This window comes from Chlorocebus sabaeus, chromosome 24 (genome assembly GCF_047675955.1).
Source record: "Chlorocebus sabaeus isolate Y175 chromosome 24, mChlSab1.0.hap1, whole genome shotgun sequence".
NCBI classification, from domain to species: Eukaryota; Metazoa; Chordata; class Mammalia; order Primates; family Cercopithecidae; genus Chlorocebus; species Chlorocebus sabaeus.
The window spans coordinates 75,853,284-75,880,500 of NC_132927.1; the positions used below are offsets into that span (position 1 = coordinate 75,853,284).

Below are 27,217 nucleotides of genomic sequence, written 5' to 3' on the forward strand. Positions count from 1 at the left end.
GACTCCACCTCAGGGGGAAAAAAAAAACCACTTTTTTTTTTAGAGCAGTTTTATGTTCACAGCAAAAATGAGTGGAAAGTACAGAGATTTCCCATATACCCCCCACCCCACACATGCACAGCTTCCCCCATTTGCAGCATCCCCCCCACCAAAGTGGTACATTTGCTACAACTGATGAGCCTGCATTGACACATCACCCAGAGTCTAAACTTTACATTAGGGTTCATTCTCAGTGTTGTACATTCTGTGGGTTTGGACATACGTATAGTAACATGTAGTCACCATTATAGTATCATATAGTCTATTTTCATAGCCTTAAAATTTTTCTGTGCTCCACCTGTTTGTCGCCTTCTCCCCGCTAACCCCTGGCAACCACTGATATTTTTACTGTCTCTATAGTTTCGCCATTTCCAGAATGTCATCGCATTGGAATCATATAGGATGTAGCGTTTTCAGATTGGTCTCTTTCACTTAGTGGTATGCATTTAGATAGTAGTTTCCATTAGATATATTTTCATCAAATTATCACACACATAACTCCCTCCCCTTCTCAGCTGTAAGATGCATGAGAGCAAAGACTGTCGTTTTGTTTGATGCCTCATACAGTGGCAGGACAGAGTAGGCGTTCAGCAAGTACTCATGGAATAAATGCCAAACTAATGTTCTGAGGAAATGTCTAAATCACAGTTAAAGCAAAGCTAAAGCCAAGAAGTTCAGCACCATTCATGGTGTTTTTCCTAACTAGCTTGTATTGTCTCACAATAGTTATCTTTTTCTTTGCTGAGCATTATGTATGTATATACAGAATGTATAGTCATTCTCCTCATTGCTTTGAGGAGTTAACAAGGGCCCAGAACACTTTTATATATATTATGGTTGTGATTCACACTAGTATCTTCTAAGTATTGCCAATGTGGGTAACTCTTTTGAACTTAATTATAAATCCATTAATCTATCTATAAACATTTGAACCTATTAGGAACTCATAATAACTGCAACCAAAAATGCAGTTTTATGGAAATAATTTCACCATCAGATAATGTTTTCAATGCGCGTGGGTATTTGATTTTTACTGAGTAATGGGGCCCTGTGTCCTGATGTGGTAAGTCTGATTGTAGGAATGTGCTATGTTCAGTCACCCCCTGTCACAGGGCAGGTGAACTTTGTGGCTGGCAAGCTGTGCTTAAGGATAAGGCATCACACAGATCGGGGACCACGGCAGGGCGCAGACTCGTGGCAGCTGCTGGTGTGTGCTATCCCAGGGTGCCTTGGTAAAGCCCCTTTTACTTTCAGCTTTTACCCACTATACCATGAAGTCAGGAAACCAATCCCTGGTCCAGGAACACTGAGATAGAAGTTCTGCAGCTCTTGTGCCCCAGAAAATGAGAAAAGAAGGGTCACCATACCAATTAGATCTGAATGGGGGAGGGGGCTTTACAACCTGCCCCCTGCCTCTCTATCTCGAGCAGTCTTACTGGTGGGAGTCGGGGCCAAAGGAAAACACCTGGAGCTGGGAGCAGTGAAGACATTGTGGAACATGTTTTCCTCGGCAGAGAGGAACGCAGTTCTTTTGTAGGGGCAGTATAAGTATTTAGGAAAAATAAGATCGTGAGTCCCATGAAATTTTTTTTTTGCCTTAATTAGCTTTATTTTAGTCGTGTGGCTTTTCTCTGTAATGTTAATTATTTGTTTCAGCCTTTTTGTGTTGGGCACTAGACATGAGGCACAAGGCAGAACAGACATGGTCTCTGCTCTCATGGACTCTGCAGTTGAGTGGCAGGATAAATTTTAATCAAATGAGTGTATAACTATTCGATTATGAGTTGTGGTGTACGGTATAAAAGATCATTTAAGGTGCTATGATAGCATTACATCCAAGGACCCAGGCAACTCCCCTGGATAAATAGGGGCTGAGGGAAAGCGTTCCTGAGGAATGATGTTTGCTCAGAGGCCTAAAATGACCCTGTTAATTGACTATTTGGAAGACAGAGGGAAGGCAGGCCTTGGGCTATCCTGTAACAGTACATGGGCTACAGCCTGCAAGCCAATTGATACACTTGGTAAAAAGAATTGTTTCTAAATTTAGAGGAAATGTTGAAGCTTCTGGGAAGCAGGTGGTGACAATGACAAAGAAAAGAAAATTTTTTTTTTTTTTTTTGACACGGAGTCTCACTCTTGTTACTCAGGCTAGAGTACAGTGGCACAATCTCAGCTCACTGCAGCCTCTGCCTCCCATTCTTCTGCCTCAGCTTCCCAAGTAGCTGGGGCTACGGGTGCCTTCCACTACGATTGGCTAATTTTTATATTTTTGGTTGAGATGGGGTTTCACCATGTTGGCCAGGCTGGTCTTGAACTCCTGACCTCAAGTGATCTGCCTGCCTCTGCCTCCCAAAGTGCTGGGATTACAGGCATGAGCCACCATGTCCGGCCCAATTTTTTGTTTTTAACACTGTGTGAAAGTTTCTAAGATTTTAAAAAACTTTCGTGAGAAAATGCTTGGGAAACTAGGGTTGAAAAACCGTAGTCTTGCCATGTAATTTGGAATAATAATTATTGAATCATCTCTGTATCCTATGAAATAATACCATGCTTCTAAATGAAAGCCAGTGACCTATGGGTCTCAGCACCTGTTGATGAGATTTACAGTCCTCTATAATCCCCTTTCTTTGATGCCAACCAAGGAATTCTCTCAAATTGTCCTCCCCGCACACAGTGTCTTGGTTGTGGTGTATGTTGTCTTTAAGCAGTAGGTGCAGTCCGGCTGTGCAGGGGCTGAGTTCAAGACATTAGTCAGAGAGTATCATCAAAGAGGACATTCCATTAACGATAGCAACAGTAAAATATTCAAGGATAAACCTTGTGGAAACCTCGTTAGTGGAGTGGGGAGGACTTTAAAACAACTAAAGGACTGAAAAGATATTAATAAATTTTTGGAAGGAAAATTCAATATGGTTAAAAATCTCCATTCTCCCTAATTATTCTGTAAATCCACTGAGTTCCCAATGAGAATATTAATAGCATGTATGTTTTCTGGAATGATACTAAGTAAAATGGTTACTAAAATTTGAGTGAAGGGGACATGCAGAATCAAGAAACAGTTTGTAAAAAAGAAGTAATACTTGAGCTATTGTATCCCACCCACATCCCTTTGATCCTGGTCCAGGAGTAGGCAGACATAGCAGTGAACAGAAAAGATAGTGTGTATAGGCAGACATACACACATAGTTTAGGAGGTGATTTAGGTAGCATTTTAAATAAAATTGGAAATGATCATTTATTCAGTAAGTGATGTTGGGACAGTTTATTTCAAATAAATGAAAGATTTAAACACAAAATTGATTTGTTCCCATTCACACATAATACACTATATGTGTACATGAGTAGATATACATACACACACACTGGTACAACTTATCTGTCTGAGTTTTCATGAGGCTGGCTATCATAAACTCTTTCTTGCTTAAAGTGTTTTCAATGAAAATTCCTAAAAGATTGTGTTTTTTAAATTTAAGGTCTTGAAAGAAATTACAGTTTAGTCAAATTATCAGTAACGTAAAGATCCGTTTTGTAAAGGGAGACTCGTGTGTATTGAAAATGATATATTTAAGTATCTTTTTGTTTTCAGTATTTTTTTTACATTAACCCTCTGCTTTGTCTGCCTGTTTGGGATCTTTTCAGAATTTATCAGTGTCTCTGAGCATGTTAAAAGTCTGAGTGGGAGAGAAAGGAATGAAAAACAGTTGCTACAATATAACTTGAAGAGAGAATAAATAGACAGGAAAGCTCACTTTTGTAATGCTGCTTGAGACCTGCAATTGTAATTACTATCCTAATATTTGTGATTGATTTTTAGGAGGAAGTAATGGTTCTGGAAAGAATCTTACTGCAGACCATCAAGTTTGATTTACAGGTAGAACATCCATACCAGTTCCTACTCAAATATGCAAAGCAACTCAAAGGTAAGAAGAAAGTTTTCAGAAGAACTTTTTCATTCTGAAATCAAGTCTTTATAATTTGATTATAAAGACTCAAATTATGCTTCTCAAAAGAGGAAAACAAAGTTTCATGTGTAAAATACCAAGGACATGGCTTGCTCAGTCAATTCAGTATTGCAGCTGTTAATGCTGTTTCCTTTCATGTATAAACGGGCTCTGTCATCCAGTTGCCAAGTGGTACGAGAGGCAGGAAAATGAGTCAGAATTTTTTAAACGGACTAATAAACTTAGCCTTGGAGCCAGGTTTTCCATACATGGTGGTTCAGCGTAGGTCGTGAGGAGGAAGAAGGGGTAGGACGTGGACCCACATCGTTCATCCTTGTTTCCCAGGCAAAAGCTCTTTGCTGTGTATTTGAGTCGTGCTGAACACTTGGTAGGTTTTCAATAAATACTTGCTGCTGCCTGTGAACTTTTTTTCCTATTCCTATTAATTTACCTTTTTGTCTCCATTTCTAGGTGATAAAAACAAAATTCAAAAGTTGGTTCAAATGGCATGGACATTTGTAAATGACAGGTATACATATTCAAATGTTGATTAATTATAGTGTTTTAAAATAGGCAAAGACTTTATGGGCCATTTCATCTAAACCCCTCATTTTGTGTCAGAAGAAATTGACTTGCCCTGGCTTGAGGAGCCAGTTAATGGCAAAGCTGTGGCTGGCGTCTAGGTCATCTGCTTCCCAGCAGAGGGTTTCCTTCTGCTCGCCGTGGCATGGTGGCGTGAGGTGCTGACCTTTTATCACCAGTCTGAAACATAAGTCCAAAACAGTACACTGGAGAATTTTGAAAACTCGATACTTAGAGCCCATTTGGTTCTGCAAAAATATACTTCCTGGTATCGTTTTAGAGCCTTGACATGCTTTTGAGAGGCCAGGGATCTAATGAAGGACCGTGGTGGGAAACAGAATGCCTGTAAATGGAGTTGCTGCCAGCCCCATCCCACTGCAGTCAGTGAAGTTCTCTCACATTTGACTTCCCCTGTAAGATTTCATTTGAAGAAACAGCTGAGTGGCTAGGATATTAACAGTTTGAATAACATAAGTCATTTTCATTGATGTAGCGATTTTTGGATGTGCTAGAATTCTTCTGATTCTTTAAGGAATAGATAAATTATTGACTGTGGTTAAAGTAACTTAGTTGGGTACCCTTAGAAGAGTAAAGACGAGTTTTTTTATTTATAGTACTTTAATTAAATTTAGGGGAGAATAAGCAAATTAATGGTTAGTTATGGCATCTCCATGTGCTGGTTTAATCATAAATGTTAGATCATATAATCTAACTTTTTTTTTCTTGTTGAACTAGTCTCTGCACCACCTTGTCACTGCAGTGGGAACCCGAGATCATAGCAGTAGCAGTGATGTATCTTGCAGGACGTTTGTGCAAATTTGAAATACAAGAATGGACCTCCAAACCCATGTACAGGAGATGGTGGGAGCAGTTTGTTCAAGATGTCCCAGTTGACGTTTTGGAAGGTACCAGGCATGCTAAGCTTTCTTGTGAGGATGTTCCATGTTGAGATTATTCTTCCATGTGTACCCTGAGTCCCAAGAATGGATTTTCCCAAATAGACATATGTGAGCAATATTTCAGAAGCATCGTTAATTAAATTATCTAATAGTTTCCACTTTGTCCAAACACATACTTCTGATGAGCTGAAAACACACACCACTATTGCACACAACAAAGATGGGGTGAGTTGTAAATGTGATTCATGCTTAGGTCCTCGTAGGGGTATCCTGATTCTTTATCCAGGTAAAATTTTATTTAAAATACCAATTTGTGTAAAATGTGATTGTTGGCTATCATTTAGACATCTGCCACCAAATCCTGGATCTTTACTCACAAGGAAAACAACAGATGCCTCATCACACCCCCCATCAGCTGCAACAGCCCCCGTCTCTTCAGCCTACACCACAAGTGCCGCAAGTACAGCAGTCACAGCCGTCTCAAAGCTCCGAACCATCCCAGCCCCAGCAGAAGGACCCCCAGCAACCAGCCCAGCAGCAGCAGCCAGCCCAACAGCCCAAGAAACCCTCTCCGCAGCCCAGTTCTCCCCGACAGGTTAAGCGAGCCGTGGTGAGTGGGCCAAAGCAGGCCCTGGGTAGAGCGAGCTTTCCAGGTGGCAGCCACACTTGAGCACTGTTCCCATTTCTAAGCGAGCACAGGGAACACTGGAAGCAGGGGGCGTTCACCGAAACTCGCAGTCCGACTGCTTGTTGGTGGGGAGCCTAAAAACGAAGGTGCTCCAAGGACAGGCTGCCTCAGAACCAGGAGGGGGCTGTCTGCCCGGCTCCAGCCCTGCTGCCTGTTTCATCCCTGCCAGGGTTCTGAAGCCTGACAGGGTGTTGTTGCTGTGTCCTAGCAGTGTTGTTGTGCATGCTGCTTCTACACAGCTGACTGACCCCAAACAGTGGACTGTTTCCTGCACCCAAGTGGTCCTGAAACTTAGTGTTTACTCAGAGCTCACCATTCAGGAAAGCTAGTCATTCTGTCTTATTTGGTAAATGGAAAGAGGAAGGGAGCAGAAATGATGATCTGGTAGGTGCCGTGGTTTGCCCTCAGAGTTCAGGCCAGAAATAATTTTTGTCTGAGGCTGTTCAGAGTGACCACTGTCACTGATTCCGATGGTAACTGGATAATGCATTTTTTCTCATCATACTCGGGATCCCAGCTAACAATTGTATATTTTCTTTTGTAACAGGTTGTTTCTCCCAAAGAAGAGAACAAAGCAGCAGGTAATTTCCTGTTCTGATGTTTTGGTTTTCAGTTTTATGTGTTTATATGCAAAACTTTAAATTCTTAGCCAACACTGTTTCTTTTCAGATCTAAATTGGCCTTAAATCTTAACTTTAGAGCTCATCTAAAACTTCCATCAGCATTGTCTTTCTGTTCATCACGTGATCATAGATTTTAAAATTGTGCTCTTACGAAGCTATCAATACAGAAAACATTACTGGCAATAAAAATGTACTCAGTAACATATATAAAAATACAATTATGGGTGTAGGAGAACTGTTGCTGCAATTTTAGTTTTACAGATGAGTTACCCCCATCACAGCAGCAAGAGTCCTCTCCCAAGCACCAAGCCACAGCAGATGGGGTGGGCAGTAGGGGCAGGTGTGCTGCCCAGACTTCCCCGACCTGGCCCAGCCCAGCTGCCCATGCAGGCAAGGCCTCCTTTAAACACACTTGGGTTGAGGGGGTGTCACATGTCTAGAACCCAAAGTTAGTTCACGTCTATATTGGAAATAAACAGAAGGCGCGAGCAAAATTGGAACAATTACAGAACAGAAAGTTAGAAATGTTTTGTCACAGGATCAGTCCACCTGTCATACTGAACTCTTTGAAGGCACAGACCCTATTGACTCATTTGTCCTTCTTTGTTACTTGGTTCTTAGTTCCAGTAGTTCCTGATTCTTAGAACCATGTTCTCGGTTCTTAGTTCCATTTATTAAACTGCTGTGAAATCTTACAGTTATGATAGAGCTACTTTTTTTTTTTTCTTTTTTTCAGTATATTTGAGGGAATGATGAGTTCAGTACAGGTGAATTTTTTTTTTTTTTTTTTTTTTTGAGACAGAATTTCGCTCTTATTGCCCAGGCTGGAGTGCAGTGGTGCAATCTCAGCTCACCGCAGCCTCTGCCTCCTGGGTTCAAGTGATTCTCCTGCCTTAGCCTCCCAAGTAACTGGGATTGCAGGCATGCACCATCAGGCCCGGCTAATTTTGTATTTTTAGTAGAGACAGGGTTTCTCCATGTTGGTCTCGAACTCCCGACCTCAGGTGACCTGCCCACCTCGGCCTCCCAAAGTGCTGGGATTACAGGCGTGAGCCTACAGGTGAATTTTTTAATTAGCTTCATATTGACCAACATTAAACGTGAGACACAAGAATGGGCTGCGCTCCATGCCACATGAAATGCAGTTGAGTTGAGTTGACGTGCAGGTCTGTCAGAGTCAGGAAACAAGCTACATGCAACCTTGAAGGAAGAGTTGCGTTTGAGCAGCGGGAGCGGACGGGTGGATGGAGCAGTAAGGTGGAAGGGAGATGGAGAGGAGTCTTTCTGGAATGTGATGAATTGAAAGGCAGTAGCTTCTGATATGGTCTAAAACGTGGGTTAGGACCAGATCACAGAGTTTACCTGGAGGACTATGAGTTTGGCAGAGGCAAGGGAAGCCATTGGAGATTTAGCAGGGGAATGGCTTCGTCTAAATTCATTTGAGAACGAGTGCCCTGGCAGCAGTAAATAGGGCAAGTGGTTGGGAATGGGGAGAATCTTACTGGCACCCATGGGAAACATGGTGAAACATGGTGGCCTCGGCGTGCTGGCTGCGGGGCACAAAGGACGGGTCCAGGGGAAACTTTATAGAGGAACTCAGCTGTGCGATGCCATGCCGGAGACCACTGGCTGCAGAGGGCTACAAGCACTGAGAATGTGGCTGGGTCAAATTCTGAAGCACTGACAGTACAAAATACACAGAGTTCCAAGAAAGGAGAACGTAAGACATCTCATTAGTAAAGCTTTATATTGGTTACATGTTGAAATAAAACTTCCGATCTATTGGGTTAAACAAATTTTGATCCTTTTTCCTTTTATTTCCAGAGTCTTGCTCTGTTACCCAGGCTGGAGTGCTCCTTTTACTTGTTCAAGTGGTTTCTGGCACACTTGTTATTCCAAGCACTTTGGGAGGCCAGGGCATGATTTGAGCCCAGGAGTTCCAGGCCAGACTGGGCCACGTAGGGAGACCCCATCACTACACAAAATTTCAAAATCAGCTGGGCATGGTGGCGCCACACCTGTGGTCCCAGCTATGGGAGGCTGAGACAGCAGGATCACTTGAGCCTGGTTGGTTGAAGCTGCAGTAACCATGATTATACTACTACACTCCAGCCTGAGTGACAGAGCGAGACCCTGTCTCAAAAAATAAAGTGGCGCCTGGAAAGTTTAAAAGTATAGATATGTGGTTCTCAGTTATATTGCTGTTGGACAGCCCTGATGTAGACAGCTTTAGCTATTAACAGCTGTGGAAAAAGGCAGGAGGTGGGTACTTGAGGTGAGAGTAATACCATTTACAGGATACAGAGGGAAAAAGTGGAGTGTGAGGTGCTGATTGCTGGGTCTAGGGATGGGTCATGGTTTTGGTGGCAAGAGGGACACTAGAAATGTAGGTTTGTAGTTGTCCACTCAGGGGCTTTGGACTCTGAGGAAGAGGGTGAAGAGAGAGGAGGTCCCTGGACCTTGAATTGAGCCTGTATTTGAGATGGAGGAAATCCAGAGAAAGAGGCCAGTGATGGCAGAGGAGACTCAGATCTGAGTGGTGTATAATAAGCCAGAAGAAAGTACATTTCAGGAAGAAAAAGCCTCAACATGCAAACAGAAAAATAGAGTTCTTTTTCAGTTGTGATGTGCACGCTGCCTTCTTAAACAGAAGAGATTGAACTTCCCTTGGGCTGCCTTGGAGACCTAGTGCTGTCATTGTGGATTTTGGCTACGTGCCACTGCCTGACCCGGAAGGGTGGGCTGTTTCCTCCACCTCAAGGGGTCCCAACTGCTGGGCTTTTATGAGCGGCACATTCTTCCTGCCATCAGCGTGTCAGCCTCCAGAGCTCTACTGACTCCAGTTAATGTGCTGCTTCTGACGTGCTGCCAACTGGAAGTCAGTATTTGGGAGAGGGAAAATAAACTATGTCTAAGAATGAAAAGATAGACCCTCTTGTGAACCCTCAGGGGACTCAGTGATATGATGTTGCTCCTCTGGACCTTTCTTTGTGTCCTCTGTACCAGGGAGGACTCCAGACAGGTCATACGTGCTCATGAAGACGTTGCTCTGCTGGTCTCACATGGTTGGAAGGACTTGTGTGAAGTGGTCAGCAAGGAAACTTAGGTAGACGTGGAAAATGGGCTGCCTGTGGGAAGCTCACAGGTCTTTTGGAGGGAGGTGATATTTCATTTGTTAACAGGATTCAGGCATAATGGTTTAGCTGAAACCTTCCTCAAGTTCCCTTAAAGCCTTGGTCATCTCTGTTGTTTTTCTCCAAAGAAATCTCTGCCAGTACATTTTTTTCATATTACATGCTTATTCATGTGAAGAAGTATGAATGGTTTTCTAATCTGCTTTTTCTTCGTAGAACCACCACCACCTAAAATTCCCAAAATTGAGACCACTCACCCACCGTTGCCTCCAGCCCACCCACCTCCAGGTAAGCATCTGCCAAAGCAGCTTGGCCAGCTGTGCACATCGCCGCTGAATAGTGGATGCAGCAGGTCCTGGGAGCTTAGAAAAGGAAGACTGTGGGGCCCAGATTGACAGCGTCAGCCACGGGCAGGAATCTTTGCAAAACTGTTCTCGGGCCGGGCGCAATGGCTCGTGTCTTTGATCCCAGCCCTTTGGGAGGCTAGGGCAGGGGAATCACCTGACCCCAGGAGTTTGAGGTCAGCCTGGGCAACGAAGAGAGACCCTGTCCAAAAAAATTAGCCAGGTGTGGCAGCACACGCCTGTAGTCCCAACTATCATTTGAGCCCTGGGCAGTCAAGGCTGCAGTGAGCTATGATTGCACCGCTGCACTGCAGCCTGGGTGAAAGGGAGGCCCTGTCTCAAAAACAAGTTCTCATTTTGACCAGGTATTTTCAGAATGTTGTAAATTGTTAAGTATATCTGAATATTCTCTGACCTATCATATCCAGAAATGCTAAACTACACATTGTATTAGAATCAGTTTTAGGAAAGAAAGCCAAACCCTGCCAACTGAACGTTTATCCAGATGGAGGCAGGGTTACTGTGGCTACTAGGCTCTGGCCATCCCCACACCTGCTTCCTGTTGGCGGTGTGTTATCTTACGCATTTTGAAGAATAAGCAATTGTACAGAGTAAATGAAAGAGTGAAAAGTTCTCAACAGGTACATGGTAAGCTGGAAAGCCTCTCTGATACCACTGGAAATAGAAGAGAAAAGCTGTAAAGTAGATGGCATTCTTTACCTGTGGCACCATTTCAGAAGGTGACACACTAGAGAAGGCCTGAGTGACCTGTGTTTTCTTTCCGAAAGATGGTTAATACTCAGGAGGCTTCCGAGCCTCTGTCAGCAGCTCCTCCAGCCTGCTGCACTCACTGTTGGTTGGTGCACGTGGCTCACACTGGGGCTCACAGCACCGTGTGCCCGTAGCAGATGTGCCACACATTACATTTCTGTTTTTACTCATTCATGATAGTGTTTGTGCTTTGGGAGAAAAGAGGCGTCATTTTCCACTTTGGGCCGAATCCCAAAACCCCCAATTCAATATGAACTTTACTTAAAAAAATGCTTGCGGCTGCTCATGAAGCATTTAAGGAGCACCTCCTCGCCAAGTACAGTTCCCCTGGTCCAAGCCTGGGGCTGTGCCTTCACTGAGGAGACGGATGGTTCACCTGGGGAGCCCGGGGCGGCCAGAGGGGTGCTGCTGCCTCCAGGGCACTGAGTAGCTGCTGTGGAGGCCTCAGAGCTCTGCTCCCTCCCCCATTACAGCCAGCCAGGAGTAGGCCTGGGACTTGAGTGGGACCTGGGAACCAGATACACTGCCAGGAGGCCATGGCTGAAGAGAGCAGGGCCTGGGAGGCGCAGTAAAGCTGGGCCACGAGGAAGGGAGGGAAGCACGCTTCCTGGGAGGCCCTAGACCATGGGAAGAGGTGTTCAGGTCAGCAGTGATGTTTAGGGAGCGGTTTGGTGGCAGTGTATGGCACTTGGTCAGGAGCAAGTGTGCAGAGGGAATGGGGTGCCAAGGATAGACCCCCACTTGCTGTTTCAGCTCAGTCACACAGCACAAGGGTGGGTGCACTGGTGATTTGAAGATTCAGGCTGCAGGGTCGAGTGTTGGAAGAGTTGGCTTCTGCAAGGTAGAGGAGCAGGCCTGTGGGCCCAGGTGGCTGTGGAGTGACACACAGGAGGCATTGAAGGGTGTCAGCGCTTTTCTGCACCTCTTTTTTAGTCAGCTTCTGGAACCACAGGGCATCTGGCCCTGACCTAGAGCCAAAGCCAGTTCTCTAAAGCCAGGCATATATGGCCTTCCTGCCCAATGGCTGGCGAGGGCTGATCTGCACAGGCAGTCCCCAGTGGCACACCTGTTACCAGCCCGATCAATCCTGCTCATGCTCGCTTTGGCAAGATCAAACGGGTTGTGTGCCAATGGCCACGTCTACACAACCAGGATGTCATGCTCTGCCTTCCCTAACCCAAGTGCCTGGGGAACCAGAAGCATTTTCATGGCCTTTGTCCTCTTTATGTTCTCTGGAACCAGAAATGTTGTGCCTATGGTTTGTCTCCTGTGCTGCCTTGGGAAAGGACACTCATTTTGTGTGTTTGGCTACTTGTGGTGGGGTGTTCCGACGCCATTTTCCAGGGGTCTGATGGTGACCAAGAGATCACAGGCCAAAACATGTTAAATAAGGCTTTGGCGGAAGGGGGCATGAGGGCTCATGGGCTGGGAGGCGCTGTGGGAGGGGCCTGAGGCTGGTTCTGAGCACAAGTATCTTGGGTGTGCTCGACACCTAGTGCTGCCTATCCCTGCTGCATACACACAGCAGCACGCGCACACACACAGCAGCACGCACACACACACGAGCACGCACGCACACAGCAGCACGCACACACACACAGCACGCACACACACACACACAGCACGCACACACACACAGCAGCACGCACACACAGCAGCACGCACACACACAGCACGCACACACACACACACAGCACGCACACACAGCAGCACGCACGCACACAGCAGCACACACACACACAGCACGCACACACACACAGCACGCACACACACACAGCAGCACGCACACACAGCAGCACGCACACACACAGCAGCACGCACACACACAGCACGCACACACACACAGCAGCACGCACACACACACAGCAGCACGCACACACACAGCACGCACACACACAGCAGCACGCACACACACACACAGCACGCACACACACACAGCAGCACGCATACACACACAGCACGCACACACACGCAGCACACACACACATACGCAGCACGCACGCACACAGCAGCACGCACACACACACGCAGCAGCACGCACACACACACTCAGCACGCACGCACACGCAGCACGCACACACACACGCAGCACGCACACACAGCAGCACGCACACACAGCAGCACGCACGCACACACGCAGCACGCACACACACACAGCAGCACGCACACACACAGCAGCACACACACACACACACAGCACGCACACACACACAGCACGCACACACACACACAGCACGCACACACACACACACAGCACGCACACACACACACACAGCACGCACACACACACAGCAGCACGCACACACAGCAGCACACACAGCACGCACACACAGCAGCACGCACACACAGCAGCACGCACACACACAGCAGCACGCACACACAGCAGCACGCACGCACACACAGCAGCACGCACACACACAGCACGCACACACACACAGCAGCACGCACACACACAGCACGCACACACACACAGCAGCACGCACACACACACAGCACGCACGCACACACAGCAGCACGCACACACAGCAGCACGCACGCACACAGCAGCACGCACGCACACACACAGCACGCACACACACACAGCACGCACACACACACACACAGCACGCACACACAGCAGCACGCACACACACAGCAGCACGCACACACACACAGCACGCACACACAGCAGCACGCACGCACACACACAGCACGCACACACACACAGCACGCACACACACACACACAGCACGCACACACAGCAGCACGCACGCACACAGCAGCACGCACACGCAGCACGCACACATGCAGCACGCACACACAGCAGCACGCACGCACACAGCAGCACGCACGCACACAGCAGCACGCACACAGCAGCACGCACACACACGCACGCACACACACAGCACGCACACACACACAGCACGCACACACACACAGCAGCACGCACACACAGCAGCACGCACGCACACACAGCAGCACGCACGCACACAGCAGCACGCACGCACACACAGCACGCACGCACACACAGCACGCACGCACACACAGCACGCACACACAGCAGCACGCACGCACACAGCAGCACGCACGCACACACACAGCACGCACACACAGCACGCACACACACACACACAGCACGCACGCACACAGCAGCATGCACGCACACAGCAGCACGCACGCACACGCAGCACGCACACATGCAGCACGCACACACAGCAGCACGCACGCACACAGCAGCACGCACGCACACAGCAGCACGCACGCACACACAGCACGCACGCACACACAGCACGCACACACACAGCACGCACACACAGCAGCACGCACGCACACAGCAGCACGCACACACACACACAGCACGCACACACAGCACGCACACACACACACAGCACGCACGCACACAGCAGCACGCACGCACACAGCAGCACGCACGCACACGCAGCACGCACACATGCAGCACGCACACACAGCAGCACGCACGCACACAGCAGCACGCACGCACACAGCAGCACACACACAGCAGCACGCACACACACAGCACGCACACACACACAGCACGCACACACACACAGCACGCACACACACAGCAGCACGCACACACACACACAGCACGCACACACACACAGCAGCACGCACACACAGCAGCACACACACACGCAGCACGCACACACACGCAGCACACACACACACACAGCACGCACACACAGCACGCACACACACACGCAGCACGCACACACACGCAGCACACACACAGCATGCACACACACACGCAGCACACACATGCAGCACGCACACACACGCAGCACGCACACACACAGCAGCACGCACACACACACGCAGCACACACACGCAGCACGCACACACGCAGCACACACACGCAGCACGCACACACACACGCAGCACGCACACACACGCAGCACACACACAGCATGCACACACACACGCAGCACACACACGCAGCACGCACACACACGCAGCACGCACACACACAGCAGCACGCACACACAGCAGCACGCACACAGCAACATGCACACACACAGCAGCATGCACACACACGCACCACGCGCACGTAGCGCGCAGCACGCCTGCACAGACTCTTCTCAAGGAGGCTGCTGTCTGAGAGTACACAGTGGGGATTGATCTAGCCCCTCTTGAGTAGAATAGAACCTGAATTGCTGCTTCGATGGGTACATTGGGAATGTCAGAGACTTGTACAGAATTATTTTAAATGCCATCACATTCATTTGACCAACTCTGAGGCTTTCTGCAAAATGCCACTGCTGCAGACAGGAGTTCAGTGTGGCCCTGACTCTTGGGGTCAGTTTCTGAAGGCAGAAAAATAGAGGAGCCCCCACACGTTTTACACTAGGAAGAGGGGGCTGGGGCCAGGGCACAAGGGGGCTTCGTGTGCTGCCGAGACTGCCTGCGGGTGGTGTGGTTAGGGCTGAGGGAGGGAAAACCCCAGCTCGTCGCAGACAGGGTGGAGGGCCTTTTTGACAAATGGTGGGGAGACATCCGGTGGCATCAGGACATGGGGAACGGGCCCATGTGTTGGGCCACAGAGGAGGGGGCAGCTGCTTCCTGCTCCTCTGTAAAGATGGCCCTCAAGGGCCAGGAGGCACTGAAAAAGCAGCTATTGCTTGCAGAGGCCGGTCACCAACACATCTCTCTCCTGCAGACCGGAAGCCTCCCCTCGCTGCTGCCTTAGGTGAGGCTGAGCCGCCGGGCCCTGTGGATGCCACTGACCTCCCCAAAGTCCAGATTCCTCCTCCGGCTCACCCGGCTCCTGTGCACCAGCCACCGCCGCTGCCACACCGGCCCCCGCCCCCGCCCCCCTCCAGCTACATGACTGGGATGTCCACCACCAGCTCCTACATGTCTGGAGAGGGCTACCAGAGCCTGCAGTCCATGATGAAGACCGAGGGACCCTCCTACGGCGCCCTGCCCCCCGCATACGGCCCACCTGCACACCTGCCCTACCACCCCCATGTCTACCCACCCAATCCGCCCCCGCCACCTGTGCCTCCTCCCCCAGCCTCCTTCCCCCCACCTGCCATCCCGCCCCCTACTCCTGGCTACCCCCCACCCCCACCCACCTACAACCCCAACTTCCCACCCCCACCCCCACGCCTGCCCCCTACCCACGCAGTCCCCCCTCATCCTCCTCCAGGCTTGGGCCTGCCTCCAGCCAGCTACCCACCTCCTGCCGTCCCCCCTGGAGGACAGCCCCCTGTGCCCCCGCCCATTCCCCCACCTGGCATGCCTCCAGTTGGGGGGCTGGGGCGGGCAGCCTGGATGAGATAACGTGAGCCTTTTTTTCCCCCTTTGTTTTTTTTAACAAGTTTTTCTAATCGACTTGCAGAGTAGTTGAAGTGGGTAAGCAGCAGGGTACCTTGTATAATGCGCGACAGTTGCAGTATGGGAAGAAGGGACCAGGCCCCTGGGATAAAATCAGGGTGGTCCTCACATCTAGAGGACGGGGACAGCCAGCTTTCAGAGTAGCCTCATCAACGCCCTTGCAGTCTGACTGTGTACACTTGGTTCAGCTAATGTCTGAGAGTCCTGCACTGGGTTACTTTATACTAGTGAAGATGTTAACCAGCCATATTGGCTCAATAAATAGCTTCGGTAAGGAGTTAATTTCCTTCTAGAAATCAGTGCCTACTTTTCCTGGAAACTCAATTTTAAATAGTCAAATTCCATCTGAAGTCAAGCTGTTGTCATTTTCATTCAATGACGTTCTCTCCCATGACACCCAGAAGGGTCAGAAGAACCACATTTTTGATTTACAGATGTTTGCATCCTTTGTATTAAAATTATTTTGAAGGGGTTGCCTCGTTGGATGGCTTTTTTTTTTCCTCCAAGGAGAAGGGGAGAAATGTACTTGGAAAGTAATGTATGTTTACATCTATTTGCAAATTCCTGTACATAGAGATATATTTTTTAAGTGTGAATGTAACAACATACTGTGAATTCCATCTTGGTTACAAATGAGACTCCTTCAGTCAGTTATCCAAATAAAAGCAGTTCTGAAACTATCCCTTTCTTTGTTAATGGGTGGAAGGTAGGGCTCCAGGCCTTCGCAGTCCCTGGGTGATAAAATGTGTAGAAGCCCTCCTTCCGGACCCTGGGTACCGGGAGAGGCCTGGCTGCAGTTCACAGGAGCCAGAGCCAACCCCACTGCCTCCCAGGGTGCTCTGGGTGGATCGGCATATTTGCCTGCCAAGCCAGCCTGCGCCCATCCTGTGCCTGCCTTGGTTTCCTTTGGAGGACCTGGTTGAGTTCCAGACCAGCTTGAAACTTTTAAGCCTTGCTGCATAGAACACACACAGGAACACAGGCTTGGGTTTGAAACCCTTTCCACTTCTGGCCTGCCATGAGATGGAGGCAGCTGGAGGAGCAGCGGCCTCACCATCCACCTTGAGGGGCCAGAGCTGTGTCTGTGGAAGGGGCCCCGACTGAGCCCCCATCTGAGGTGTTTGAGGGGCCTTGGCCCTGTCTCTGCCTGCTGACCCTGCCACCCGTGACGGAAACAAGCACTGAGCACCCAGCCAGGAGGCTCACAAAGAGGCCTTTATTTATCTAGCTCAAAGTAGACACTATCACAATCTTGTTTGTTACTCCTTTTACTAAAATAGTTCAAATCAATGTTTTTACCACACTATCAAAAAGTTCTATTCTTGTCTCCCCACGTCAGAGTGGTTGAATAGAAGGTAGAAACAGGCCGGGAGTCCACAGGCTCCCAGCTCTAAACGGCGCCAGGGCAGGAAGGGGTGGCTCCGGGTCTCACTGTGGCACCTTCTACAGAAAATGAGACGTAGCTGCCGGGCCCAGGGACAGAAACCAGACGTTCCAGTCCATCTCCAAAAAGCAGCACGAATACTTTCCCCACAGTATGAAAAATACACACCTCTGCCGCTCTGCAGTCATGCATTTAGTTTTCTTTAAGAAAAAAAAAAAAATCAGTAGTATGTATCTTGTTTCCTCAAGTTTCAAGAAAAAAAAATGAAAGGTCACTTTTTTCTCTTTAAACACTGACATGTAGCTAGTAACTTGGATAGAAAGGTGCCACCCTACAAAATGTGCTCAGCATGTTCTAAGGCCAGGATGGGCTTGGCCGCTGGGCTGGGGCTAGAAAGGAGACCTCCGTCTGTCACAGTGGAAACGGAAGCCGAGTGCCAGTGCCGTGTCCGGCTTCAAGATCAAGCATCAGAGCCTTCGAAATGGAAAGGGGGCCTCTGAAAGGGCACCCCCACTGGGGGCTTTCAGAGCTAAGGCTCCAGAAGGAAGGGGTTGCCCTCCCTGCTAGTGACAGAGCCGGGAGTCACCCTGAGCTGCAGCGCCCCCAGGGTTCCCCTGTGGGAAGGCCCATCTGACCCTCTACAGCCCACGGCTCTGCAACTGCCACCTGTATTCAGGTACGTGGCGTCGCTGCTGCTGGCTTTTAAAATCAGCTATTAGTTTGAGATGTGACTGTCACCAACAGAGTTCTGTCCTAGAAAGCCATCCCAGTGCCGTGTTGGCTCAGGGGGCACTAGCTTTGTGCTGCCTCTGTAACAGGCAGGAGGGTTCTCAAAGCAACATTCCACTGATCCTGGATGCCACTGCAGCATTAAAGACAGGGTCAGTCCCCGTGAGGGGAAAGGTGGCTTCAAGGCTGTTCTCTGGGCCTGTTTGTAGGAGATCCGCAGGTACCAGGAGCCCATACTTATTGCTTATTTCAGTGGTGGCCAAGCCAACCTGACCCAAACATGATGCACACGGGCTCCCAGACTTGGCTCCCACTCAAAACTGACCCACACCCCTTGGGCTACTCTGCGGTTCTTTGGACTCCAAGACCCAGAAGGGCGTCTGCCCAGCTGCCCACTCGGGCAAGAATCACTGGGTACCATGAGCAGCAGGTGTTCACCCCACTTCCCGTGTACACCGCTAGTGGCCGGGGAGCATACCACCTGACCGGGTGACACTCCTTCCCAAAGAATCCAAAGAGCCTCCTGGCAACACCCACAGCAGGAGCGCCACACCGTCCCATCACCAGCACCCACAGCAGGAGTGCCACACCATCCCGTCACCAGCACCCACAGCAGGAGCGCCACACCGTCCCGTCACCAGCACCCACAGCAGGAGTGCCACACCATCCCGTCACCAGCACCCACTTACAGCCCTGGGGCTAAGATGGGGGTGTGAGCCTTTCCCCTGAGAGCAAACAGGCAGCGAGAACTGCTCAGGATAGAGCCGCCAGCTCGGGAGAGGGGCAGGGCAGCCACCTCCCTCCTCCTGCCTGCATCCCCAGCCGTGGGCCTGTGTGAGACCTGCTGGGTAGGATGACAGCCTCCCTGGGCTCTTCGGGTGGGGTTCTGAGCACCTGCTGGAAGACCACAGGAGTCTAATGAGGACCTGATGAGGTCCTGGACTCAAGAGCCAGGGCGGCTTACAGCAGCACGAGCTGACGTGGGGAAGCGCCTCTCCCCACACTGCGGCTCTGGGATCTCCCGTCTGATGATCTCACATCACTTACCCCCTCTAGGCCTTATTTTCCTCACACACAACATTTTCTGTTGCACTTTACAGTTTATACATGGTCATTTACACATAAGATCTCACTTGATCCCAGAATCCTGTGAGGAGGGCCTTCTGCTGCCGATTTTACAACGGAGAACACAGGCTCAGAGTGGGGAGGCAACTGTCCACCCACAGCGATGGCAAGGCAGCGGGACTCAGCTCTGCCCGGCCACCCTCTGGCCTCTCCAGCAGGTCAGCTGTGGGCTGTCGGCTCACACCCCCCAGTGAGGACCCCTGCCCTGTGTGTGCCGGATGACCTGAGGCCATAAGCATGGCTGAAAGGAACCTCAGAGCCCTGTTTCCACCAAGATCCCAGAGAGGCTGAGTGAACTGCTAAAGGTCACACCACACACTAAAGGCAGAACCTGACCAGACCCCCTCCTTCCCAAAAAGAACAGGTCTCATCTGCAGCCCGGACAGCTCTGTCCACAGGGACCCGAGATGCAGCCAGGCCCTGGGGGAGGTCACAGCCAACCAGAGCCCCAGCTGTGGCCCAGTGCTGCCCATCAGGAAAATCACATATGGCTCAGCCCAGAAACTCTCCCCAGGCCCTTCCTATGTTACTGGCCTGTCATGTAAACCACAAATAGGGACGTGCCCCAGGCATGGGGCAGGAGGTGCCCAAAAAGGGCATAGCCTGGACAGGGCGGCGGGGGGACACTGCAGAGACTGTGGGGGAGGGGGATGACCTCCAAAAGCAAGGAGCAGCAGGCATTGGGTGGCTGGGTGCGGATCCCCAGGTGTGAGGGCACCCTGAGCTCCAGATATGGGGTCACAGGAAGGGCCCAGGGCAGCCTCCAGCCAGCCACAGACATGGTGAGCGGCCTTGTCCACGTGCCGGGGACCCAGGGCTTGGTGGGCCAGGCCACGGCACGTGGGCGAGAAGTGGTACCACCTGTGTCAAGACCCAGGTAGCAGTGCTGTCCGTCCAGTGTGGGTGGCAGCCGGGGAGTAGAGGGTTTGATGAGTGGCCCCTCCATCCCAGGCGGGACACAGGAGCCTGGACAGTCCCCAGGCTGGATCTCAGAAGCAGCCTCCTGCTCATGGGGCTCAGGGCTCGGGGCCCAGAGAGGGAACGAGGTGTCCAGGCCGCTCTGCTGCAGGAATGGCCACGGCGTCTCCTTCCCAGGTTGCTGGTGTGTGAGGCGGGAGATGGCGGCTTGGGCCAGTGCATCGGACCCATGGCAGCTGGGCCAGGGCGGGCAGCGTCCTATGTACAGTTCACCACAGAGAAAGAAGACAAGGGCTGGACTGGAGGTCCTGCCTGTGTCTGGGGCCTGAAACTCCCCCTGGGGACGCCCAGCAGGGCCAGTCCACATCCACAGAAGAGTGGCCCTACAAAGGCCCCTTGAACTGGTTCCCAGACAGGTGCTGCCGTATGGAGGGCTTGGAGCTGGCTGCATCTCCCAGCTTTCTCCAGACCACCTGTGGAGAGGAGAGAGCCGTGAGTGGTGGCCTCACCTGCGTCCACCTGCCGGCTGTGTGCGTCCGCCGCCTCATCACGGCAGAATCACCCACGTCCTCAGAGCCATGGGGCCAGGAGGGACGCGGAGGCCACTGCAGGCCCAGAGACACCGACACCAGGTCTTTGCATGCCCGCTATCAAGCCTTAGCAGGTCATCGCTGGGGTGTGGCTCAGCCTTGCGGCTGTCCAGTGGGGTCCATGAGCCCCACTAAGTGATATGGGGGAGGGGCTGCACAGTTCAGAGCCCCTCGCCCCCCTTTAAGCCCTGGGTTCAGACCCTATGAAACTCCTTCCCCGATGGCTCCTGCAAGCACCCAAGGAGACCACTGATGGTGCTCAGCTGGGTCGGGCACGGGGCTCTCCTGGGCAGCCCCAGCCTGGCGGACTGAGGGCTTCCACCTGGACCTCCTGCTCTGAGCACCACTTGCCCAGCCAGCAGCCACGGGGGGCACCAGCAAGCTGGGAGGCCCAGGGGCCAGCACCCAGGGAACACCTGGGGTGAACAAACCAACCCCAGGGGGTGGGGGGCTCAGGCTCTGTCCAGAGCCCCTCATGGGGAGGGCAGATCTGCAGACACCACGGGCCCTCTGGGAAGGGCAGGGGGCAGTGAGGTGATGACCAGCTGGGGCTCTCAGTGCCTCCGAGGCCTCCCCTCAGCCATCCAAGGCCACTCAGCCCTCACTGAGCATTCGAGAAATGGAGTCCCACATGGGGAAGGGTGTGGCCATGCTGGGTGGCCCTGGTCGCACTCCCAGTGCCAAGCCTCTGCCCCCCACTCCTGGAAGCCTCACGTTGCACATCTCGCGAACGATGGCCTTCTCCTTCTCACTCAGGTCCTCCTCGCAGCTGTCCTGGAGCTGCCGGTCCAGATTCTCATGTACCTCCAGGACCTGAAGGGAACAGGTCTTGGAGTCAGGGGCAGAGGCCACCGGCAGACCTCGGGCAAGTCACCTGGCCCCTGGGCCTCAGCCTCCCCTGCTGCACACCAAAGCTGAGGACCCTGAGCTGCTGGGCCCCTGGTGACAAGCGTGGAAAAAACTGAGGGGTAGGTCATCTTCTCACCCTGCCGACACTGTGGATGCCCTACAAGGGAAGCCCCTACAAGGGAAGCAGCTAATGGCTGGGCCATCTGGGAGGAAGTAGACAGGCTGGGCAGGGAAGACCCTCAGCTGGACTCACTACAACCCAGGGCCCGCTGGAGATGAGTGGGCACTCGCCACGTGGAGGGGGTGTGAGTAGGCATGGGCGTGTCCGTGCACGCACGTGGGATGTCATGGGGCACATACGTAGGAGGAAGCGGGGCACGGGAGTGGGGACTGTGCTCAGGTGTGCACAGCCTAGAGAAACCAGAGCCCATCGGACTCACCCGTCGGCACCTGCAGAGGCTGGGCCTGGCAGACCTGAGGTTATTTCTAGCCCCACTCCTGCCCCTATCATTCTGGCCTTAGTAGGGTGCCTGCCCTCCCCGACCCCAGGCCTCAGTCTTGCTAGCTGCAGTGGCTCAAGGATGGCAGACAGGCGACACACTTACGACTGCCACCTCTGAGCTCTGCCTTCACGGTGCTCCAGGCAGCCATGGTCACCCAGCCACCCACACACAGATGAAACCCCCCACCCCTGCCACTTGGATGCCCCCGGGTGCAAAGGTCCCACAGTCACGCGGCGCACCCAGCATCCGGGGGCTCCTGAGGGAGGGGGTAGTGGCCCTTACCTTCATGGCGTGCACGACAGCCTCAGGCTTCTGTCCTGCAGGGCTGTAGCCAGCAGAGGGGGGCGAGGGCAGCTCAGGTGCGGGGCAGGCCAGGCCCTGGGGGAGGCAATCATACATCTCAGCTCACCCGGGCTGGCTCCCACATGGCCACAGGAATGACCGGTGGCTCAGAGAAGTCCCCGATTCTGAGGGGCCAGGGCCCAGGCAGGAGGAAAAGGGGACCAGGGTGAGGCAGAGGAGGCAGGTGTGAGGACGGAGACCCAAGGAGCCCACAGCCCCATCTGGCCGGTCCGCCCGTCAGGTCTTCTGCAGATGAAATGGTCCTTGATAGCACAGAGGCGAGAGGGGCGGTCCAGGGCCCACCCATACGTCTCAGGCTCCCCTCCCACCCCGCACAGATAAGACCTAGCGTCTGTTCTGCAGGGAAAAGAAGTTCAGCCCAGGCAAGGCAAAAGACCCAGATCGCAGCAAGACCAGGAAGGTCTGGACTCCACCCTGGCACCTGACGCCAAACTCCCTTCCCCTGCCCACCCTGGAGCCTGGTTGGACGACGCTGGCTTCGCCCTGAGCACTCCTGGGGCCTGCCTCCCAGCTGCTGCCTCCCAGCTGCTGCCTCCCAGCCCTGTGGGATGAATTGGCCGCCAGGTGCCCAGCTCCCACATCAGGCCTTGGGGAGGGGACCCAGCCTCTGTCAGAAGCTGCGTGTCTACCCAGGGGCAGGTGGTCCCACCCCCAGCTTCCTGCCTCTAACGGTCCATGTGGCTGGGAAGCCAGGCGCAGGGCTTCTTCTCAGGCTGCAGTGGGGACCACGGGGGCCCAACAGGAACCAGGAGTTCACAAGATGCTGGGAGAGCTTGGGAGGAACTTACAGGTGCCCAAAGCCAGACAGAAAACACACAGTGGTGCCCTGTGGGCCCTGGAAGCCCTGGGGTTTTGAGGACGTCTTCGGGGCTCCCCACTCTGGCAATCCTTGGGCCAACCCTGAAAGCTGAGTCTGCTGCCCTCTCTGTAAATGGGGCTCTGATGATGCCTCCCAATGGCCTGGCAGGCTCAGGGAGCTGGGCTGGAATCCCACCCACCCAGGCCCGCATCATGGGGCCACCTAACACTGCAGGGCTGGGCTCTGCGACCCTCAGGGCCCGGAAGCCCCTGCAGGCCTGGCAGCCAAACCCTGGTGCCCTCCCCGCCCGCCCCGGCCTGTACCTGCTCCCAGGGCCTTGCAGGTTGACCGGCTCCTGCCTCCACACGGAGACCAGGCCCCACCCCTGAGGCTAGGGGGCCTTGGGAGCAGCTACCTCCAGAGGCCCCCCGAGCCCTGGGGTCTAGGAAAGTGTCATTGAGGTGGGGCCCAACCCACGCTGAGCCTGTTTCCTCGTCTGGACAACAGAAAGGGTCCTCTGCCCAGGGTGTGTGCAGACCTCTAACTCCAGCCCAGGCTATCGGATCTCTGTAGTGTAGGGAACCCAACAGGGATGCCGGGATTCCCCCTGGGGCAGCGCAAGGGGGCGCCCCAACCTGACGCAGAAGGCGGCACTCACCACGCCGGACAGCAGGGGGCGCCAGTCACACACGCACGGCCCCGGGAGACCTGGGCACCTACACCTTCCTGCACCTTCCGCTGCAGAACAGAGTCCATGTGCCAGCTGGCCCCTGGCACCTCTGGCCTCATGTCCCCATCTGCACGAGGCCCCTGGGCTGCCTGTCCTGTTACAGCCCCCAGCTCCAGGGGACCAGGATTTCTGCAGCACAGGCAGGAGGGAAGCCAGGAGCATGGGGGTGGGCTGTGCAAGCCGCCCCTCTCCTGCCCACCTCACTGGGCAGTGGTGGGTGCCAGTGAGGGCGTGGCCTGGGATCCTGAAAGTGACACCAGGACCAGACAAAATCCTAGTGTTGCCTCCAGGGCATTCCCGGGGTGCAAGGGCCCCCAACTGCACTAGAACTCAACCCCCTCTGGCCACACACACCTCCCACTGATTAGGTACCCACTTAGGGTGGATGGGCCCACTGAGTCCTTGCCACACTGCTTCTGGCAGGCACTATCTTTTTACATGTCCATGCAGGCCCCCCCCCCTTTTTTTTTTTTTTTGTTTTTGTTTTTGAGGCAGGATCTCACTCTTTTGCCCAGGCTAAAGTACAGTGGCACCATCTCAGCTCACTGCAGCCTCGACCTCCCAGGCTCAAGCAATCCTCCCATCCCAGCTTCCAGAGTAGTTGGGGCTACAGGTGCACACCACTATGCCCAGCTTTTTTTTTTTTTTTTTTTTTGGGTACAGACAGGGTTTCATCATGTTGCCCAGGCTGGTCTTGAACTCCTGGACTCAAGCAGTCCTCCTGTCTTGGTCTCCCAAAGTGATGGGATTATAGGCGTGAGCCACTGAGCCTGGCCTACATGCCTACTTTACAGACAAGGAGAGTGAGGCTAACAGAATGGCTTGCCCAAGACCAAACAGCTTGTAAACAATGGGACTGGGCCTTGATCTCAAGTCTGTGGGACTCCTGAGCTGTTGCCCAAAGTGAGGATACCAGTGTGCACCAGAGAGAACTGAAAATAGACATCCACAAAATACCTGTCGCCAAACGCTCAGAGCAACACCATTCATGTGAGCCCAAACGTGCAAATGATCCAAATGTGCAGCAACAAATGAAGGAACCATGTGTTCTACCCACACCACAGAATCGTATTCAGCCATGAAAAGCAATGGAGACCAACACAGGGTACCTGTGGTTGGACCCTGAGAACAAGATTCGGAGTGAAAGAAGCCAGACACAAAAGGCCACACATCATGTGATTCCATTTATACGAAATATCCAGAATAGGCAAATCCATGGAGACAGAAAACACCAACCAATCGGTGGTTGCCGGTGGCTGGGAGGAAGGGGGATGGGAGTGATGGCTGATGGGTACTGGGTGCCTTTCTGGGGTGATGAAAATGTTCTATTGTGATGATGGCGTAACTCTGTGAGTGTGCTCCCTCAGGAGGCTGATGGTATAAACCGCCTCCCACCCTCCACTGGGGGCCAGCCCTGGGCACCTGCCCTGACAGCCAGTGGGTGGAGGGTACAGGCAGCAGAGGGCAGAGGGGGGGTGCCCACCCCAGAGAGTTACCTGCTTTACCCAAGGACTCTCCAGCATGCCCTCGCTGTGCCCATGACCCACAGGTAGCCTTAAAGGAGACTTGCCTGGGTCTGGAAGGGCCTGTGTCCCAGGCAGTGTCTGAGCCCGGAGACAGCCGTCCCCAGATAACCCCGTCTCTCCCCGGGGGTCCAAGTGCCGGACATGGGCTCTCCAGGACCCAGCAAGGGCCCACTGCCCTGTGAAAACTTCACAAGGCCTAGCCCCTGGGCCTCTGGCCCTGGCCCCTCCGCAGCAGCCACTTCTCCAGGCTTCATGGTGGCCCCTCCCACGAGACACCTTGACCCCTCAACACCCACTCTTGGGGGCCTGCCCACCAACCAGCCCGGATCCTGCCCCCTGCACCTCAATTTATCACCTGGCCTCCTGGCTTCATGGAGGAACGACCCCATGCACAGCCCCCACGCTGGCCCCTGACCTCTAGGCACACACAGGCACCAGTACGCACTCACCACGGGGCCCTGGCCATCCTTCCCACCCCTATGAGCCTCACGTCCTCCTCTCCAAAGTAGGGGACACCCCCTGGTGCACAGGGCAGTCTAGAGGGAAAAAGGAGGCAAGGAGAACGAAACCCCTCCCAAGGTTGCCTCCTCCAGGAAGCCTTCCTGAACATTCCCCAACTCTGACAGCATTTTATCCACACTGTCAGACCTTGATGTTCAACCCATGCCCGGGGTGTGCTCTCCAGAGGCCTGCAGGGAGACAATGTCTGGAGGGCCTGGTGAATGTGAGAGCTGTGCTTGCACAGCACTTCCCAACCTGCAGGCCACTCGAAGGACTTCAGGACACAGCACTGAGCAACTGCTAGCTGCTATTACTCCCTCCCATGATCTGAATGGATGAGAGGCACAGGGCATGAAGGCTAAGGAGCCAGCCCCAAGGGGGCATCCCTTGGCTTTTCAGAGCCCTCCAACAAGAAACAGTTAGAGCCTTGTTCAGCCAAGGGACTCCTGGATAAATGCTTGGAATATCGGCCATCGGCGGGCTTTGCTGCCTGCACAGGCTCTACAGCTGCATTCCTGGAGAAGGTGGAAGGGCCGCAAAAGAGAAATCGCAGAGCCAGCAGCCAGCACTGAGGCCCAGCAAGCTCTGCGGGGGGTCCTGGGGTCAGCCTTGTGGGCGAGGGGTGAAGGGGAGAGCAGGAAGGGGCACAGCTGCTATGAGTGCACCCGCTGCCCAAGAAGCATCTCCATACATGGCTCTGCAGTTGCCGCAACGAGAACAGCCAGTGCTTCCTAAGCATCAGCTACGCACCCGCCAGGGCTCCCCCAGGTGTTACGCCCCACAACAAGGCGAGGCTGCCAATGCTAGGAGGGCAAGTGGGCCTGGACTCCTGTGGCTCCCCA

At 52.7% G+C, this 27,217-nt stretch overlaps 2 protein-coding genes and 1 pseudogene across 2 annotated transcripts in view; 1 reads left to right on the plus strand and 2 right to left on the minus strand.

Moving 5' to 3' along the window:
* CCNK (cyclin K) overlaps nt 1–17,038 on the plus strand; it is a 32,737-nt gene extending 15,699 nt beyond the window's left edge. Inside the window, exons 5-11 of the mRNA XM_037984477.2 lie at nt 3,854–3,959; nt 4,452–4,509; nt 5,298–5,467; nt 5,806–6,071; nt 6,697–6,730; nt 10,123–10,194; nt 15,679–17,038. Coding sequence (XP_037840405.2) covers nt 3,854–3,959; nt 4,452–4,509; nt 5,298–5,467; nt 5,806–6,071; nt 6,697–6,730; nt 10,123–10,194; nt 15,679–16,304 — 1,332 coding nt within the window. The 3' untranslated portion in view covers nt 16,305–17,038. The remainder of the gene's footprint in view (nt 1–3,853; nt 3,960–4,451; nt 4,510–5,297; nt 5,468–5,805; nt 6,072–6,696; nt 6,731–10,122; nt 10,195–15,678) is intronic.
* A 517-nt stretch (nt 17,039–17,555) lies between these two features.
* On the minus strand, nt 17,556–20,881 carry LOC140710137 (uncharacterized; annotated as a pseudogene).
* Nucleotides 20,878–27,217, minus strand: part of CCDC85C (coiled-coil domain containing 85C) — a 91,256-nt gene continuing 84,916 nt past the window's right edge. Inside the window, exons 4-6 of the mRNA XM_007987801.3 lie at nt 22,739–22,834; nt 21,819–21,917; nt 20,878–20,987 (exon numbers count right to left, since the gene is read on the minus strand). Coding sequence (XP_007985992.1) covers nt 20,898–20,987; nt 21,819–21,917; nt 22,739–22,834 — 285 coding nt within the window. The 3' untranslated portion in view covers nt 20,878–20,897. The remainder of the gene's footprint in view (nt 20,988–21,818; nt 21,918–22,738; nt 22,835–27,217) is intronic.